Source organism: Rhagoletis pomonella, unplaced genomic scaffold, assembly GCF_013731165.1.
Source record: "Rhagoletis pomonella isolate Grant_MI unplaced genomic scaffold, Rhpom_1.0 Rhpom_scaffold_00007, whole genome shotgun sequence".
NCBI lineage: Eukaryota > Metazoa > Arthropoda > Insecta > Diptera > Tephritidae > Rhagoletis > Rhagoletis pomonella.
In genome coordinates this window covers 68,064,757-68,083,146 of record NW_023458561.1, presented here as the reverse complement: position 1 = coordinate 68,083,146, position 18,390 = coordinate 68,064,757, and the positions used below count along the sequence as shown (strand labels likewise).

At 34.6% G+C, this 18,390-nt stretch overlaps 2 protein-coding genes across 4 annotated transcripts; one reads left to right on the top strand and one right to left on the bottom strand.

Moving 5' to 3' along the window:
- Positions 1–488: 488 nt before the first annotated feature.
- On the top strand, positions 489–2,134 carry LOC118743397 (mediator of RNA polymerase II transcription subunit 30). The gene has a single exon (XM_036476039.1). It carries the CDS (start codon positions 597–599, stop codon positions 1,587–1,589), a length of 993 nt encoding a protein of 330 aa, XP_036331932.1. The 5' UTR covers positions 489–596; the 3' UTR covers positions 1,590–2,134.
- Positions 2,135–2,176: 42 nt separating this feature from the next.
- On the bottom strand, positions 2,177–10,645 carry LOC118743396 (coilin). Of its 3 annotated transcripts, none has more exons than XM_036476036.1 (5): positions 10,330–10,643; positions 9,821–10,284; positions 5,927–6,981; positions 5,715–5,820; positions 2,177–2,347 (listed from the first exon to the last, which is right to left on the bottom strand). In XM_036476036.1, the coding sequence occupies exons 1-5, from the start codon at positions 10,548–10,550 to the stop codon at positions 2,223–2,225; spliced, it is 1,971 nt and encodes a 656-aa protein (XP_036331929.1). In that variant the 5' UTR covers positions 10,551–10,643; the 3' UTR covers positions 2,177–2,222. The 3 variants fall into 3 exon arrangements, with proteins under 3 accessions (XP_036331929.1, XP_036331930.1, XP_036331931.1); XM_036476037.1 differs by having other exon boundaries at positions 9,821–10,275; positions 10,330–10,642; XM_036476038.1 differs by lacking the exon at positions 2,177–2,347 and adding an exon at positions 5,146–5,611 and having other exon boundaries at positions 10,330–10,645.
- Between the last annotated feature and the right edge of the window lie 7,745 nt (positions 10,646–18,390).

Genomic DNA, 18,390 nt, shown 5'->3' with positions numbered 1-18,390 from the left:
GCAAAAAATCAAAATTTTTTGATTTTCTGGCCGCCATGTTGATGTTTGATCAAACCGCTTGCGTTGTGTATAGCAAAATCGCCTCATTCGCAACGAAATTTTCACCGAGTAAGGACGTAAGAGAGGAAAATGAAAGAAAACCATAATATTTAGCATTGCGAACTGGAAGAAAACTAAAATTCTTTGCTTGAACGAGTCATGTTTGCATGGTGTATGGCGAAATGGGAAAAGTAGGTTTGAAGAATGTTTGACAAGCCGCTTGTGTGGTGTATTTCGCTCTTAAGTGTCGGCTTTATTTTGACTATGAATACGCCACATTGTTATTTAGGCAATATCATACATATACATATATAATAGCAATTATTATTTTTTTCTTATCGGGAAATGTATTTTATGTCGGAAGTTTAATGAGTGTATATAATCGGTATTGGGTTCCCAAAAGAAAGTATTGGGTACCGAAATCTTCCTGAAGTATTGGGTACCGGCAATTCAGCACATCACTAAGGGTTGAAGAATTGCACTGTTTCTTGCTGTTGCTTGTTAATTTTTGCATAAAATTTTTAATTATTTAATTATACATAAAATCACTTTGCGAGATGTCGGGACAGTATCCTAGCGGTTATAATAGTCCGCTTGGTGGCCATCGTGGTCAATTTAATCCACAACAGCAACAGTCCCCCCAAATGATGAATCATGGAATGGGACAGAATACAATGATCGCCGGAGCGGCTGGTGGACAAATAAGTGCTGGCAGTGGTGGTATGATGCCCATGGGTGGTTACCATCCCCAACAGCAACAAATACCGAGTGGTATGGGAATGAGCGGACCGGGAAGTCTAATGAACACACCAATGAATATACAACAACAGCAGATGCAGCAACATGTACAGATGGTGCAAGGTGGCACTGGAGGTCCACCAGTAAGTACTGGCATGATAGGTGTTGGGCCTGGGATTGGCGCGGTCTCCACGAGTAATATCATACAACATGCACAGCAACAGCAAATAGCAATTGGCATGCAACAGCAGGCACAGATGACGGGAACTAATCCGGTAGGGATAATGCATACCCAACAAACTACACCACAAACCATAGCCGCTACTGGCAGCAATATGTTAGCTATTTCACAGCCAAATCCTCATAAAGAAATCAATATTGTAGCTTTATCGCGATTAGGTCAAGAAACTGTTCAGGATATAACATCACGTTTTCAGGAGATATTTACTGCATTGAAAATCATACAACCGACTGCAAACCGGGATAACAATACTGAGAAAAAAGTACAAGAATACTTTCGCACCATTAGATTATTATTCAAGCGTGTACGCATTATTTACGAAAAATGTAATGACGGGTACCCTCATGGTATGGACTACACTAACGTTGAGAGTTTGATAACCTACAAGGAGGAACAGCCAGATCATCGCACCGAACCCACACAATGCGATGAATATCGTAAGGCGCTACAAGAAAATCAGGAACTAATCGAAACAGTCAGATTAAAAAATCGACAATTACGCGAAATAATAGACCGTACTCGTATAATTATTTGGGAAATAAACACGATGTTGGCAATGCGTCGGTCATAATATAGACACATATATCTAAGGCTTCTGAGGTGTAGTGGTTAGCAGTGCGCGCTACCAATCCACAAGGCCTGGGTTCAAGCTCGGCTTCCGGCCAACATCAAAAAATAGAACATAAAAAGTTTTTTTTTTCTAATAGCGTTGCCTCTCGGCAGGCAATGGCAAACCTACGATTTTATTCAGACATGAAAAGCAGCTTCTCATAAAAATACAACCGCCGTTCGGAATCGGCGTAAAACTGTAGGTCCCTTCCTTTTGTGGGACAACATCAAAGCGCGCACACCACAAATCGGAAGAGAAGCTCGGCCGAACACTTAACATAATGGGCCTCATGCATAAAGTGAGCTTAAGCGTGGACTCAACTTTTGCACTGATGGAGTGAATTTAAGCTCAAGAATTCGTACCGAAAATCGAGTCGTTATCGCCAATCTATTACTATTATTATTGATATATGCATGTATGTATGTATGTACATTAGAACAATCCAAGGGGTGAGGGCATAAAAGTTCCGACTTTACTTTTTCACATGCATTTTCGGACCACCCATATGTTACGCTTATATAGTCATTTAAAGCAATAAAAGAGCAACATTTACACAAAAACAATTTATTTTTTAAACTTCATAAACAAATTCTACTAAGTCTGCATCACTTTAGCATCGAGCATTTCCGGAAACTTTATGCTCATAAATCTATCACCTAATGATTCGTCTAAATTGTAGACGTAATGTTGTGGAATAATATCCTTTTCGAGACTTGCATCTGGAAGAAAAAAACCATCCTGTTAATATTAAATCTTAATAGAAAATAAAGTTTATAATAATGTTTTATGGGCAAAAACGAACAAGTAATTTTTAACCGTTAATTTCTTTATAATCCTGGTTAAAAAATATAGAAAGATACCAAAAACAAAAATTGCACATTGGAATATTTATTTTTCGTTAATATTATATATCTCTAAATTTCTGGTACTCAACTACTTGTCGAACACCAACTTCTTCTGGCAGACATCAAGAAACTTAAGTTTAAGTTAAGTTAAGTTAAGTAATAAATGAAATATCTACACTTAAAAAAAAGAATTAATTGTTTTTAAATGGTTAAACGTGGCAATGCAAGCGCTTTTCTACGCGTTTTGCTGTAAAAATACGAAATCGAAAGTTACTTTCCACTGAATCGGGTTTTTTCCTGTAACTTTCTATTTGATGTCCGATTCCGAGCGCACTTGTGCCCAAGGGTATATATAAACAAATGTATACATAAATGCTCACAATGAATAGAGAAGTCGATTAAGCCATGTCTGTCTGTCCGTCCGTCCGTCCGTGTACACGGTAACTCGAGCAAAACTTGAGATACCTCATAGAAATTCGGTATGTAGGTTTCCCTTTATCCAAGATAGGTTGGTATTGAAAATGGGCGAAATCGGACTGTAACCACGCCCACTTCCCATATAACGGTGTTTTCAAAAAATGTCAAAACTATGATATTTCAGTAAATATTGGATCCAAATTGTTGAAAATTGGTATGTGAAGTAGAATTTTGGTAAAAAATAGTACTGTTATAATATTTTTGGAAAATGGGCAGGACCCCGCCCACTTAAGATGAAATGCTGTATCTCCAAACTAGGATGAGCCTTGCCTAGGATCTAGCTAAGAAATTTGTGGAAAATCTTTTAAATCGGCGAATAAGCACGTCCACTTCCCATTTAACGGTAATTTACAGAAACACGAAAACTGGGATAAATCAGTAACTACTTAAGCTAAGTGACTAAAATCGATAATTACAATAACCACTTAGCAGAAAATTAGATTATAATTTTTTTTGAAAATAGGCGTGGCGCCGCGATTTATCAATTACTACCAAACTCGGTTCACTTAATAACCTTAGTGCAAGAAAGAAATTCGTTGAAAATTATTCAAATCGGACTAAAATTACACCCACTTCAGACATCCGAAAACTCCGATATTTCAATAACAGAACGCCAAATTACTCCAAGTTAATAGTTACAACAATCTCTTAACAATAAATAAGACAGCTATAGACTTTTAGGAATTGGACGTGGCATCGCCCAGTTTATGACTACAAGGCTACTACTACTGACTACTAAATGTATGTAATACTTCTAGTTCCGTTTTTGTGAATGTATTGTGTACGTGAGTGCCGTTTTTGTGTATGTGTTGTGTACATGTTTATTTATAAACGTATGTATCGCTTTCCTTTCGTACGTGTTTATTGATGTATCTGTACTGTACTGTTTTCGGACGGTACTAGCTCTTACTGCCAATATAGGAGTATTACATATATGCTACAAGGTGTATCTCAGTAACCACTTTATAGATTACTACCAAACTTGGTTCAATTATTTCATTAAGTCTAATTCATTATATTATCGAAAAAGTATGAAAAAAATGTTTTGGCTTAATCCACAAATTCAGTAAATATGCTTGCAAATATGCTCGAAAAACATCAAAAATTTTAAATATTTTATTTTTTATTCAATTTATGTCAAGGACTTAAAAGTTACAATGGACAATCAATCAAGTGTTGCTTCTCAAATAATAGAGATCTGCGCTGGTCGTTTTAATTTTTTTTTTTTTTTTTTTTAATTTTTGTATCCAAGCAGAAGTGCAATTGAAGTTACGAGTTAATAAAAACCAAATCGGTTTCAATGTAATTATTTGTAAACATTTCTTTATTTCGACGAATAAGAAAAACGCCCAAGAAATGGTCAGGAAAAATTTATTGAACCAAATTTTCTTAAGCGGTACGGAGTTCTTAAGAAATTTACTACGCTTTCTACTGTGGTTTTCTCGTTTTTTTTCTTATTTTCATTACTTCGTAAGGAAAAAGTGAGACAGCAGGCTGTAAAATATCGGATGTCAAAACTTCTTGGACACTACTATTCACACACACGAAATAATAGCAATTTATTTATTGACCGTTTTCTTAAAAGGTCCGTACTTAGCTTTATACATTGAAATATGCAAAATAAGCATGGTCGTTGAAATTAAGCTTGGAAACAAAGAATAAGCAAAATAAGCAATTCCAAGCAAAAGCTTAAAATTTTCGTCCCGGGTTATAAGATCTAAAAGCATACCAGAAGCACGAAAAACAGATACTTAACGGGCTTTTTTTTGTGCCGTTATAAAAAAATTTAAATTGTATTTGAAATCGCGTCTTATGGATGCACACAATCGAAATTATTTCAAATTGCTTATAAAATTTTGATTTTACCACTTTTCCGTATTAGAGATTTTTCTTTTTATAAAATTGGAATCTTTGCTTTTAATACAGGACGAGGCGAAAAATATAACAATTGATTTCGAAACTTGCAACAAATCTCCCTAACTTGAAGATTTTGGCACTGAACCTAATCTGGGTAAAGGATTAAATTTTAATTCTTTTTCTCACTCCTTTATAAAACGTAAAAAAATATCAAATAGTATTGTCAATATGGTGTTTGTTTGATAATTGAATGAGCTTTAAAACTGCATCACCGAAGACAAATTGTGGACAATCTACTAGATGCACCAAACAGTTGGACAATAAGGTATTCAAAAAATTAATAGTCCTATTCAAAAGGTAGCATTCAATAATTTTGTTGTCCATTTAAATCCAAATAAATTATTACACTGTTTAAGCCTGTCCTGTAAAACTTGCCTTTTACCGCTTTCGGTAAAATCGAAAATAGGGGTCGATATGTATATAGTAGTTGCCATTTTATAGTATATTTTGTATCACTTTGTAACAATTTGAACTGAAGCGCGTTTCTGATATACTAATGAACCGATTCTTGTACAAGTTCAAATATTTTCTAACCGCATCGACATTTAGAGCGGTTTGCAGCCTTGGTACATATGAGCAGTTTATTTCGGAAGTGACATTTCAGGCCGTTTGACTTCATTGATCGATCATTCAACTGTGCCTGAACGCGTCTGTTATTCGTACAGGTTCATCAGATAAAGGTAAAGGTTATGTCATTAGCTTACGACGGTAGAAAAATTTACAGATGCATTCAGTTGGAAGTAACTAACAATTTAGAATTTTAGAGAAGGAAACGAATTATGCCACCTTGAAGGTAAACGGCGCATATGTAAGCGTTATATACATACATAGTTCACTTAAAATTTACCTAATATGGCGAGTTTTAAAACTTTCGTCCGCCGATTTATATGTTCGCATTTACAAGCTATGTATTCAGATACATCCTTTTTCTCTTCTAAACTTCTCCGATTGAACTGCAAAACATAAAAAATTACATGCATACATACATATGAATACACTTGACATGCATATACAGTACATATGTAAGTACTATGTGTACTAGATTTTATAGTTTCGTACCTTAAATACAACAATATCGCCCACTGCAGGCATAGATGTAAGTGGTGTACAGAAAGGAAGCATCTCAGTGGCGCTCATTGCGCTAATGCTTTTGTTTAAAGTTTCTGAAAGCCTAGAAGTATTCGGCGTCATTTGAAACGGCTGTTGTTGATCATCAGCGTCACTCAAATCAATCACGTCTTCATCATCATCTAAATCTATAACACAGCTCTCCTCCAATTCCAAAGAATTATTAGATGCATCCGTTGTGTTTGCTGTTATTTTAACGAATGATTCTTCTTGGACTATTTCAGCTTCATTGTTGGCCGGCTCTTTTTGAGATTTACTTTCATCGCCAGAAGGCTCAGTCATTGTATGATTTGCACTCGACTTTCTATTTTGATTATTTTCGCCTGCAATTGAGATATGTTTTTCATCAGCTTTTTCTTTACTTTCATTGCTCGAATGTATTATTTCTTCCATGGCTTGTTTTGTTGTGGATTCTAAATCACTTGTTTTTTCTAATTCGCTTGTGATGCTTGCGTTTATTTCTGCTTTTTCAGTGAGCTCAAAATTATTATTAGTATCATCCTTTGTGGATTTTAGTTGGTCGTTACTTTCCATATTATTTACGTTTTCTATATCACCTTCTGCTTCGACATTATTTGAATTTTCTGCAGCCACAAAAGTATTAGACAAAATGTTTTTCTCAAAATCGTTATTCAATGGCTTGGCAAGTTCATTTTCGATTAAGATGGCGATATTGGCGGGCGGTAATAGTATATTTTCTTGAATATCTATTAGAGGTTTCCGAGCTTTACGGCTTCTGTTAATTACTTGTAAAGGAAAAACCAAAGGCTTTGTAATATCATTATTCAAATGGCATTTAAAAATTACTTTTGGCGATTTATTTTTATCACGAATGGATGTGGTATTAACTGGATTAGTTTGTTTATTGGTTGTCGATTCTACGATAGTTGAATCATCAAAATATATGTGCGTGTTTTTGCCGATTGATTTTGAATTGGTAAGGAAAGTCGACGAGCAAATTTCCAGCTGCACTGTTTCAGAATTTACTATAAAGAATCGTTTTAGTTATTGGGAAGTATAAATCAAATATCAATTCATAATACAAATTTAATACCAGTTTTTATATTTTTTTTATTTTGTACAGTTCTGCATCGGTTCTCAACCTGTTGGTCGCGAAAGGGCTACAGTTAGCGAATCAATCCTAAACATATCAGAAACAATTGAATAAACCATCAGAAAGTTGACGTGTTAGCTCAATTGAAACACTCCCAAAAATCTCATTAATATTGTATGTAATAATAATAATAATAGATTGGCGCTTACACATATGTTAGGGGATAGAGGGAGGAAAATACAAATAGTTTTGTAACTGCCATTTTGAAGGATCCAATCGATGTTATACATTTAATTTAAATTGGTATTGGGCTCCAAATTCTGATAGCAAACAAAAAACAATCTAGACGCCGGTAAATTTTTGTACCTTGGGACAATATTGTGTGTACGAGATGATTTTACAAAAACTAACAGGGACGGAAATAATCATTATTTTTTCAATTTTAACCAAAAAAATCAACAATTTGTAATCGCTGTAAAACCATTTTATTTATACCCACGTATTTGTTTTCGTACGTCCCACTGTAATTTACAATGATTATTATTTTTCGAGTTTAACCAATAAAGATTAAAAACAATAATAAATAATTGAGTTTTAATTTTTCGCTCAAAGGTAATTATTATTACTTGATTTTTATATTTTCGATCAAAAATATTGATTATTTATGATTTTTATTTATTCGCTCAAAGATAATAATTATTATTGAGTTTAATTTTTTTCACTGATCATTCCAAAAAATCAAAATCTGTACCATCGCGGTTTCCGCCGTATCCTTTTCAGAGGTACCGACACCCTAATTAAAGGAATAAGTCTAAAAATTTGCAGGTAAAAATTTCAGTAAGTTGCGTCTGTAAAGCCTTTTCAATTTTATAAATAATCACTATTTTTAAGTGGAAAAATAAAACTCAGCAATAATTATTATCTCTGAGCGAAAAAATAAAAATCATAAATCAATCATTATTTTTGATCGAAAAAATAAAAATCAAATAATAATCATTTCCGTTGAGCAGAAAAATAAAAATCAATAATAATTAATATTTTAGAGCGAAAAAAATAAAACTCATAAAATAAAGATTAAATGCTGATATAAATAATTTTACTCATAATGATAACCGCCCCTGGGATATGTGGTCAAACTTCTTCTTACAATAAATGAACCTATCCAAGTTATTTAAAACTAGATTTAATTTCTTCCTAGAATCGTAGCTTAGATTCCCATAGACGAGTCCAACATAGGAAATATGGGGAACGATGAAGGACTTAACTTAACTAGAGTGCCGCAGATTTCTTAATATAAAATATAATTTTTGATATACTATGACGTATGTGATCCATGCAAGTTAAGCGGGGATTCATTTTAATACCAAGAATAGGAACAACATATTTGAATTCTAGCACCATCTCGTTCAAAATAATTGGTTATAGTGTACTGAGATCAAAAGGAACGCACGAAATAGCAAGTACCTGCGTTTTGGTGGCGTTTAAAGAAAGGCCATTCATGATGGCCCAGACTTCAATTCTTTTTAGGTCATTTAATCTGGCCACCAAGTCTTCGCCAAGACCTATGGGACGTGAAAGGTACATCTACGTATAATCAGCACGCAGGTGAATGGAATAACTTCGGCAGCATTGACCAATTCCATTTATAAAAATACTAAAAAGTATAGAGCCTTGTGGTACCCCAGAGGTAATTTCTCGACGATGTGAAGATATCTCATCTCTACATTGGACTTGATGTGACCTGTTCGAGAGGTAAGCTTAAGTGAGCTGGGGTTGCATACCGAAATAATTTTTCAGTTTCAAAAGAAGAATATCATGATTCACCATGTCTAAAGCTAAATCTAAGATTACTAAAATGGTGAGTAACTACTGTCGATAGCAGGGCGGATGTCACCTATAATCTTTAACACAGCTATGGAACAACTATGTTTGGATCTAAACCCGGACTAGAGTTCGCTCAATAAAGTTTTGGTGAGAGTTACAATAGTTGCTTTTTGGGACCGGAATCACATTAGCAATCTTCCATTGCTTTGGGAAGGTAGATGTTAAGGCAAAGTTAAAAAGTGTGTAAGCGTACGGAGCACGTACGGGAGGATAAGTTTAAAAAAACGCAAGCCAAGACCATATGCACCAATGGGGTTGGATTTTATTGCAAGAATGCACTTTGCAATATAATTTTTAGTGGCTTAATCTTATCCGATCGCCACAAAGTTTTATATTGGAAGCATTAATGCTAAAATGAAACTTTCTGCCCGGCGGTTTGAAATTCATTTTTAAGGGCCAGTTTATTGCATATACATACATACATAGCTGTGTTCGTATGGAATAATAGCTTATGTCGAGAAGCTGGCTTTAGTATAATGCGGCATTTCCCGTATTCTTTAAACGCCAAGAAATTTTTTGTGAGACTCAATAAGAATATTGACTTGCTAGTATCGGAACTATTTCTTGCACGTTTATTTGCCAAAAGTTCTATGCTGCGACAGTCGCATTATACTAAAGCCAGCCTTTCGACATAAGCTACTATTCCATATGAACACAGATATATTTGCAATATTTGATGGTAAAATATATATTTTATATATAAGGAAGGGATGCGATACAAATTTAGGTTTCTTACTCCACCGTGAACTAGTGGACCGTGGAGGTATTACGATAAGGAAATGTGGGTCCCCAGTTGGAAAAGGTTGGGAACCACTGCAGTACTGTATTCGAAAAGAAAATGAGTTAGGGCGTTTTTATATCAAGGTACGACATGCATATTTAATTACCATTTTGCCTTTTTCCATCCGTCTCAATCTCTCGTTTGTGAGATCGTTTTTTTTTAGGTTTACTTATCGATACTAACCCTTCCTCTTCCTTATCCGTATAACTCCGATTTTTTAAAATATCTGAATTGGATGTTTTGCGATTACGAGCGCCGAGTTCAGCTGGACTATCATTTGGTGGTATTTTCGTAGTTTGCTTAAATGCACAAGTCTGTTCATTAGTACTTGTGATTTCTTGGGACTCGTTGGAAACTGGAGTTGCCACGTTGGACGCCTCTAATGGTGTACACTTCGACTTTTTAGTTTGATTCTGAATAGAAACATCTAAGATTTCAGTAGCCAATGTATGATATTTCCTTTTTTTAACTGACTCTTTCTCAGTCGGCAAAGGTTCCGGATTAAATTTCTTTGAACGACGACGACGAGATTCCTCGAGAGCTAGTTTTGGTATGAATGCCCTGGAAAAACTTAAACTTTTTATATTAATTTTACCATTGGTGCAACTTTATTACTTAAGTGATCCGGTGAATTCCATAACTTCTATAGATTCCTGCGGTGGAATAAAAAGATTATCATCCGTGAGAAAATGTACCGGTCGTACGTCAAATATTTCTTCCACACGATGTTGCAAACATTCTACGCTTTTCCATAGTGGATCTACAAGAACTATAACAAATTTTCTTTCATCCTCAAAAAAAGTTGACAGATCAATTTTCACTGGAAACTTCTTCATTTTTTCACAAGACAACAATTAACAAACGCCTTAACACAATTAAGAAAAAAAATTGTTTTCGATTTGGACATGGCTAGGGACAAATAGTGATAGAATTATGCGAGTAACGAGTACAGAATATCGATACTTTTACTGAGTACTGAGTAGTATCGGGAACTCGATACTTTTTGACAAGTACTGAGTAAGTATCGCGAATAACAACTCCTACTTGAGTAGAATCAACGAGGATGTGCCCAACCAATGTCCGGCATGTGGAGAGTCGCCGCATGACTCCTGGCACCTCTTCACATGCCCTGAGAACCCCACTCAGCTAACGCCCCTGTCCCTATGGACAGCCCCTGTGGAAGTCGCACATTTCCTGGGCCTCCCCCTAGCTGAAATTGACGACAACGTTGATGGATGAACCGCCCCGAACGGGGCTTAGTAGCCGCTAAAACAACAACAGAACACATCGAAGTTTTATGAACTTTTTTAAGTAAAAATATTAAAAATCCTTATGAAAAAGTTCGTTCTTTCAATTACAAAATGTTTGAAAATTACCCAAAGACATTGTGGCGAGCGTTCGAAAATGATCTTCCACAACCAATATGAATTTCGTGAAAAGGAACATAACGCTCATATACTTCAACACTATTATAGCCCAAAAAAAGCCTAGAAAAACGGCTTTAAAATTTGAACTTACATACTCCCATAGTAAGAATTAATACATATTTTGTTTTTATGAGCTACTGGTAATCGGTACAGCTATGAAATTTTTATACACCATCGAAAAGGGGCAGCGGTCTTTTCAACATTGGCTTTGGTTAAAAATTCTTAAATAATTGGAGAACGAACCTTTTGACTTCACCTTCTATAATGAATGGATAAGGGGATGGAATTCGAAACTATAACTTGGCTATTCTCCAGCATATCAAAGCCTTCGTTAACGAATGTATTCTACCCTCGTTGTGAAATCGGAATTCAGCCTATTCTGGAAGACAATTTTTATGAAAGAGAGCATCTATTTATTGAATGGACTTCACCACATTTGTTTCTCATTTTCCGCATTTGAATTTTATTTTAAAATACGCGTGAAGCATTCCCTACAAGAATTGGGTGATGGAAACTAGCACATTCTCGTTTATCTTACTAACACATTTGCAAACTTTGCGTTGGTTAACAAGAGACCATTAAATAAGCTCATATGTTGAAAGAAGATTAAAATTCACATGTATACATTTGTTTTCATAATTTTTTGTACATTGGCCTTAAAAACGTGATGGGAGTGTTTGATGGACATTTGAGTTACACATGAGTTACACATGATTAATCAAATGACTATCACTGTTCTTCTATAATTATACTCTTAAAAACCTATATATGTTCTTCTTTGCTATAAACGATTACTTTACACTTGTAGAAGTAAAGTTTCTGCAAGTTTATTTCAAAACTTCTTTTTGAAGTGCTTGCTAGATCATATTTCAACTATTTAAAGCAGTGTCAATTTAATTTACAAATAGGAAGAGGTCATAAAAGCAAAGCAATCTGATTTTGTTTACTTTTCGTGTTTTAAAAATACTTGAAAGTACGAGTATTATCGATACTTTTTTGCAAATAAGAGGACTGGAATCGATTCTTCTTTAGAGTATTCTATGTGAGTACTAGTATCGATACTTTTCTAAAAAGTTCTATCACTAGGGACAGAGGTTAGGATTTTCATGCATTAGTATTTGACAGATCACGTGGGATTTCAGACATGGTGTCAAAGAGAAAGATGCTCAGTATGCTTTGAAACTCAGTATATCCAGTAAAAAAACTGTGGTGAAGTCCTTTATGGGGATAAAGTTTCCAGAGGTGAAATTTTAGGTAGTACACAATTTCTTACTTGCATGGTTGCTTTTCAGCACTCATGAAAGAAACTTAAGAAATGTTTGAAAAAAAAGTTCATATAGTACATAAATTTTTGAAATAAATACCATATAATGTATGTATCTTGGTTAATAATATCAAAAAATGTATTAGAACCACCATTTAATGTTATATTTGATACAAATTAATATTGCTGCCCCGAACGCTCTGCGCTTTGCCACTGAATAATAGATTACTTAAAATTACATCCCTGGTCCTTGTTCTTTCTGTATCGCATCGTGGTGAATTCACATTTCTCAGAAATTTGACAACAAAACAAAACAAAGCGAGTGTTTTATTTGCTAATTTTTGCGATTTCTATTGTTTAATGTAAATTTGTCTTTTTAGGATATGTCGAGCCAACAAAGAAGGCGCAGTTGGAAAATTTAGTAATTAGTAATGAAGTAGCAGGCATATTTGGAAAATTATGCCGTTAAACAGGATGGAATTTGGGAAAGTAAGTGCGTGGTTGCAGCATATCTATGTATAAAAATTTTTTAATTAAATTGTTTATAGAAATGTTATAAATCGAGTGGCTCATTTACGATGTGTTCCAAACATTTGGCGAACTTTTTTTCGCCTTTTCAACGTGCTAAGTAACAAGTTAAGATGACTGCCCTCACGGCCGGTAAGAAACCGCAAGGAAAGGGCAGACAATCTTCCAGGAAGCTGCCTCCTGTCCCCGAGTCGAAGCAGAAGTTCAGCAAGAAGCAGGTCAGCAAACTGCTACCCTGATCAAACGTAAACTAAAGCGCTCTGCTGTGATTGCACTCTGTAAACGTGAAAACTTCGTGCATGCTGAGAAATATCAAACAAGAAAACTCGGTGATGGACGCCGTGGGATGAAGTTGCGCTGTGTGGCAAAGAAATGCGGCCAATTCTACGGGCCTGAAAAATCCAAATTGGCTTTTGTGATCCGTATCCGCGGTATCAACAAAGTTGCAACAAAAGTGCGAAAAGTGAAGTGAATTGATGTACAAACGTGGAATTGTCAAGCACAACCATCAACGTGTCTCAATCTCTGACAGCTTTGTGATCGAACGCAAATTTCGCAAAGCGCACGAAATTCAGTGCGTAGATTATTTGGCGCACCAAATATTTACTGTTGGAACCGACTTCAAGAAAGCCTCCAACTTCCTATTGCTATTCAAGCTCAACACATCAACCCTAGGCTGGCGCAAGAAGGCTAATCACTACGTTGAGGTTGGTGATTTCGGTAGCCGTGAGGATAAGATCAACAAATTGCTGCACAAGATGGCTTAAAGAAATTGTTGTTTTGTATTTAAGTCGACAATATAATTTGGCACATCGTCAAAAGACGCCCAAGCAAAAAAAAAAAGAAAATTAAAAAATTCCTGAAGTTGCCTTTTCACGGGTCGATTTCTGTCGACTGGAAAATTTACTTAAGATATCGACTAGCCAAAACGCTTACATTTTACGGTTGAATTGCAATTTACACGGGTAGATTTTGGTTAAACGACAAAAATAGACCGTGTAAAGGCAGCTTAAATAACGTTCAAATTAATCATCCCCTTTGAGATGGAAAATACCAATAACCCATGGTGGAATTATACAAGGTGTTGTACGTAGTGACAGCTCATGTCGACAGCTCCCTTACAAAAGGTTGTAATATGGAAGCACGAGAGAAACGGGAAGAAAAAAAGCCCGCTTTGCGAAGTAGTACGAAATTTGGCACTATTTTTCATATAAAATTTTGCATATAAATAGTTACAAACGGTATATTATGATAAGCTAAATTCGCGAAAGTAGTATATATAACGTAGTACTTATGCAATAAATGGTAATTTAGTTTATTAAACACAATGTCCTATAATTATAGTCAAACTTCCAAAACCAAAAAGTTAGTGGTGACCCCGAGTCGTTACAACATGACGGAATCGACAAAAGGGCGCATCGACGGATGGGGAGAATATTTCATCGAACAAAATGCCAACTAAAGATGTGGAGCTTGCATCGCAATGCAAGCTGCGACCGTTCTGAACTGAGAATATAATCTGGTCCTCTCAGCAATTAGCAGCGATGCTTTAAAGGAAGCTGCGGATGTTTTAAAAACCTTACCAACTCAAGACCGATATATTAACCTCAAAAGTCAACTACTGTCACGTTTTACTGATTCAGCCGACCCACATAGGGTATTTGGCTGATTTAGGCATATTTTTATCGCTACAAACATCAAATATAGTTTTAGTTATCGAATAAAACATTCACTATAACTACCCTGTTACTAATAGAAAATTCAATCGTAGTGAAATCTTATTGTCAATATTATTGTGGCTTATTAACATTTGTTTCCATATTGTTATTGAGCTTTGTAGCACTATTATGTTTTTAGGGAAAAGGGAAAAAGCAACAGTCTTAGCGGTAGAAGTTACCAAAAAAACAGTTATATCGTTGGAAAAGCAGGGCCAGTGGCAGTGAACCACAGACGGGAATGCAGCAGCAAAAATCACTGGGGAATAGATGCATAGTTAAATACGTAGTTCTTGTTTAAATCTTCCATCTAAACTTACCAAGAAAACAGTTATATCGTTGAAAAAGCAAGGCCAGTGGCAGTGAACCACAGACGGAATTGCAGCGGAAGGAAGCTCCGACCAAAATAACTACAAATCCTTGGGGAGAACTCTAAACCGATGTTTTTTTGCCGAATTAATGTTGAAATTTCTAATTTAATTTTCAGTTGCCAACGATAAGAATAGAGTAAATGTCAAAGAATTGTTCAGTGATTGCAAATCAGTTTTGGAATAGGGAATGAGGTAGTTTAGTACTTTTTTAAAGGCGATAAAATGTAGTTTTTTCAAGAGGGAAACACTGATATAGCTAAGGGAGCCAAGATGGCGGATTAGAGCGAGAACGCTGTCAATATCCAACACCTTGTATTATTCCACCATGCCAATAACCATTTCATAATTTCGAAAATGATTCCATTTATATTTGTTCTTGCATTTTCCACACCACTTGTGAGGTATGCTTTTACGCGCGTTACCGATTTTTTTTTAATGTGCTCGGTTGCCCAGGAGGCCTATTTTCACCTTTACAACTTAACTTAAACAGAATTAAAACTAAAGCATGCAATATATAAAGAAAATTAAAAGTTGTCTTACATCTAGTAAACTTAAAAAATTGCACATTAAATTCATTTTTCATTATAAAATAGAATTAAATATCACAATTCAGTTTACAAAATGTGGTCTGTTTGCACCCACAGTAAGTTCCCATGAAGCCTAGCCTAAATTCAGAATTGAAAAAAAACGAGCAAATGGGGTCGGAAACTACCCTACAAGAATTGTGTGATGGAAACTAACACATTCTCATTTATCTTACTAACACATTTGCAAATTTTGCGTTGGTTAAAAAGAGACCAATATATAAGGCCATAAGTTGGAGGAAGACGGAAGATCATATGTACACAAATGTTTACATCAGATTTTTCACACTGCCCTTTAGAATGTGATAGAAACTTGTAGGTAGCCAGTGACAGAAATCTCTATCAGCCTTGCCAGTCAAATGATTTGTCAAATGATGGTCACTGTTCTTGCAGGGTACTAGCCCTAAAAGCATAATGTGGAAAATGTTTGAAGAGCTGCGAAATTGGGTTGCAATAATAAAAATAACAGTGCATAAATTGGAAAAAATGGTTTTTGTTTTGCTTTATAATTTTTGGGAATATTGGTTCAGATGGAATTTTTTTATTTGTTTGGTTTTTCAGCTCGTTAATGATGCACCCAGGGTTGCGTTTACTGTCTATGAAAATATTTCGTGAAGCGTTCCAAAATTAGCTCCGAGCAACTAAAAGTTGGTTAAGCTTAAATGAAATAGTTTTTTATTAAATATTTATTCCTGGTATTTAGTAAAAAACATCAATACTAATGTATGAAAAACAAAATATCAATGCTAATGTATGAAATGAAGTAAATAAAAATCTACGAATACATTCCATGAATATTTTGTCATAGAGCCATTATTAAATTTAGACATAACTTTGTCAGGCGTTGGCGTAGACGTATATAGAATTAATGCGTTGGAGAGAGATAAATATACAAGTTCAACGCGCTAATTTAGGTATCCTTGTATGTATATAACTGTTACTCGTCTGGCATATACTCCAACTGCGAAAATAATGACAATTATAATTTATGTAGATCCCTGGATAAAAGATTGTCACAAGTTACTTTCGGTAACTCACGATTGAAGTTTGGAATGCAATTTCTCAGAAACACGACTACAGATTTTCTCCAAAGTGTCGGAGAATGCTATGTACTAGTTCATGAAATTCTTAAATTATCTTATTTTTTTAGTTTAGTGTCAACCATTTATGAGTTTAATACACTTTTGACGTATACGACATTTGTCAAAAAATTTGCAGTCAGTTTTAGTGATATACGCCAAGATGTGATAACAATTTTTATAAATTAACCATACTTTTTACTAATCAGCCTAATCGTGAGTTTCGCCCGAACAAAATTTCGCCAACAATTTTTTCATCCACCTGTAGTGAACACACGCAAACGAAAAGTGACCCGGTTCTAGAAAATGAAACTCATGATAAAGCTGAATATGTCGCAAACTAAAGAAGAACAGATAACTCTATTTGAAAGATCTTGATTAGTTTAGTACGACAGCAATGCTAACGCAATTTGTACCAAATAACCGAAAAATTTTTAGTCAATTAGTCGGAAACTAAAGAAGATATCCAAAAACCACAAATTGTCAAAATGACGCTTCCGGTAATTTTCCATCCAGGCGACGATATTTGAATAGGTTTGTATGGTTACCAACCCAACAAGCAAAATAAACTTAAAGAAAGTTTTTTTTAAGTTTTCAATTATAAACATTAAGCTTACAAAACGTTGATTTTTTGTTTATAAAACGCTTGAAAGTAAGCATAATATAATCGAAAAGGAACATTGGTTATAAGCGTAGAAATATAAACTTGTAATAAATGTTCAAAAGAAAGCTTTTTATAAGCGTAAAAGTGTAAACTTATAATAAAGGTTCAAAAAAAGTTTTTTATAAGCGTATGAATATAAACTTACTAAAAATTTTCAAAAGAAAGCTTTTTATAAACATTTTTATAACCCTTTATTTAAAGATATTTCATTAAAAACTCATACATAGATTGCTTAACATCTAGAAACTAAACGAAATGCGAATTTTCCGCGGACTCATCTACAGTCGCGAAAATATAAATAGGGAATAGACATTTTAGCATACAAATTCACAATAACACATACAAATTAAGCATAAAAAAGTTAATTATTACATCTTGTTGCGTGTTTTCAATTACTTGCGGTTATTGGCAAATTGGAAAAGCGACATCGATGCAGCTATATATTCCGCTTCATCGCCGCCATTCTCATTGATGAACTTTTCTGAAAAAAATTTAATACATTTTTAATTGTATGTTAAACTAAGAAAGGATAAGGGGAACTCATCATTTTAAGACTCGAATGCTCCACCGATTAGCGCAGCGGGTCCTGGATTGGACTTTTTTTTACCACATCGGTTTTATTTAATTTTTTCTTTTAATAACATATTTTAAAAACCGTAAACACGTCACTTACGATTGAAAAAATTTTATATTTACTACTTCATGTCGTTGGCATTTACATTTCATTTATAAGTTTAAGTTATTTATAAACATTCGCTCTCAAAACTTATTAAAGGTTTATTTGAAAAAACTTTTAATAAGCTTAATATTAAAAATGCTTATTTAACGCTTATTATAGCAAACTTAATTTAAGTTATTTTTAAAAACGTTTACTGAAATGCTTGTTGGGAATAGTCAGTACTAATTTGTACTGGAACCTGCAAACTTTTACTGGAAAAGTGTATGATAACCCAAAAAATTCGCAAGAGAGCACTGAATCGAGAGCGTAACAACACGAGAGAGCTGCAAATTCTTGCTAGTGAAATTTTTACTAGCAGAAATTAG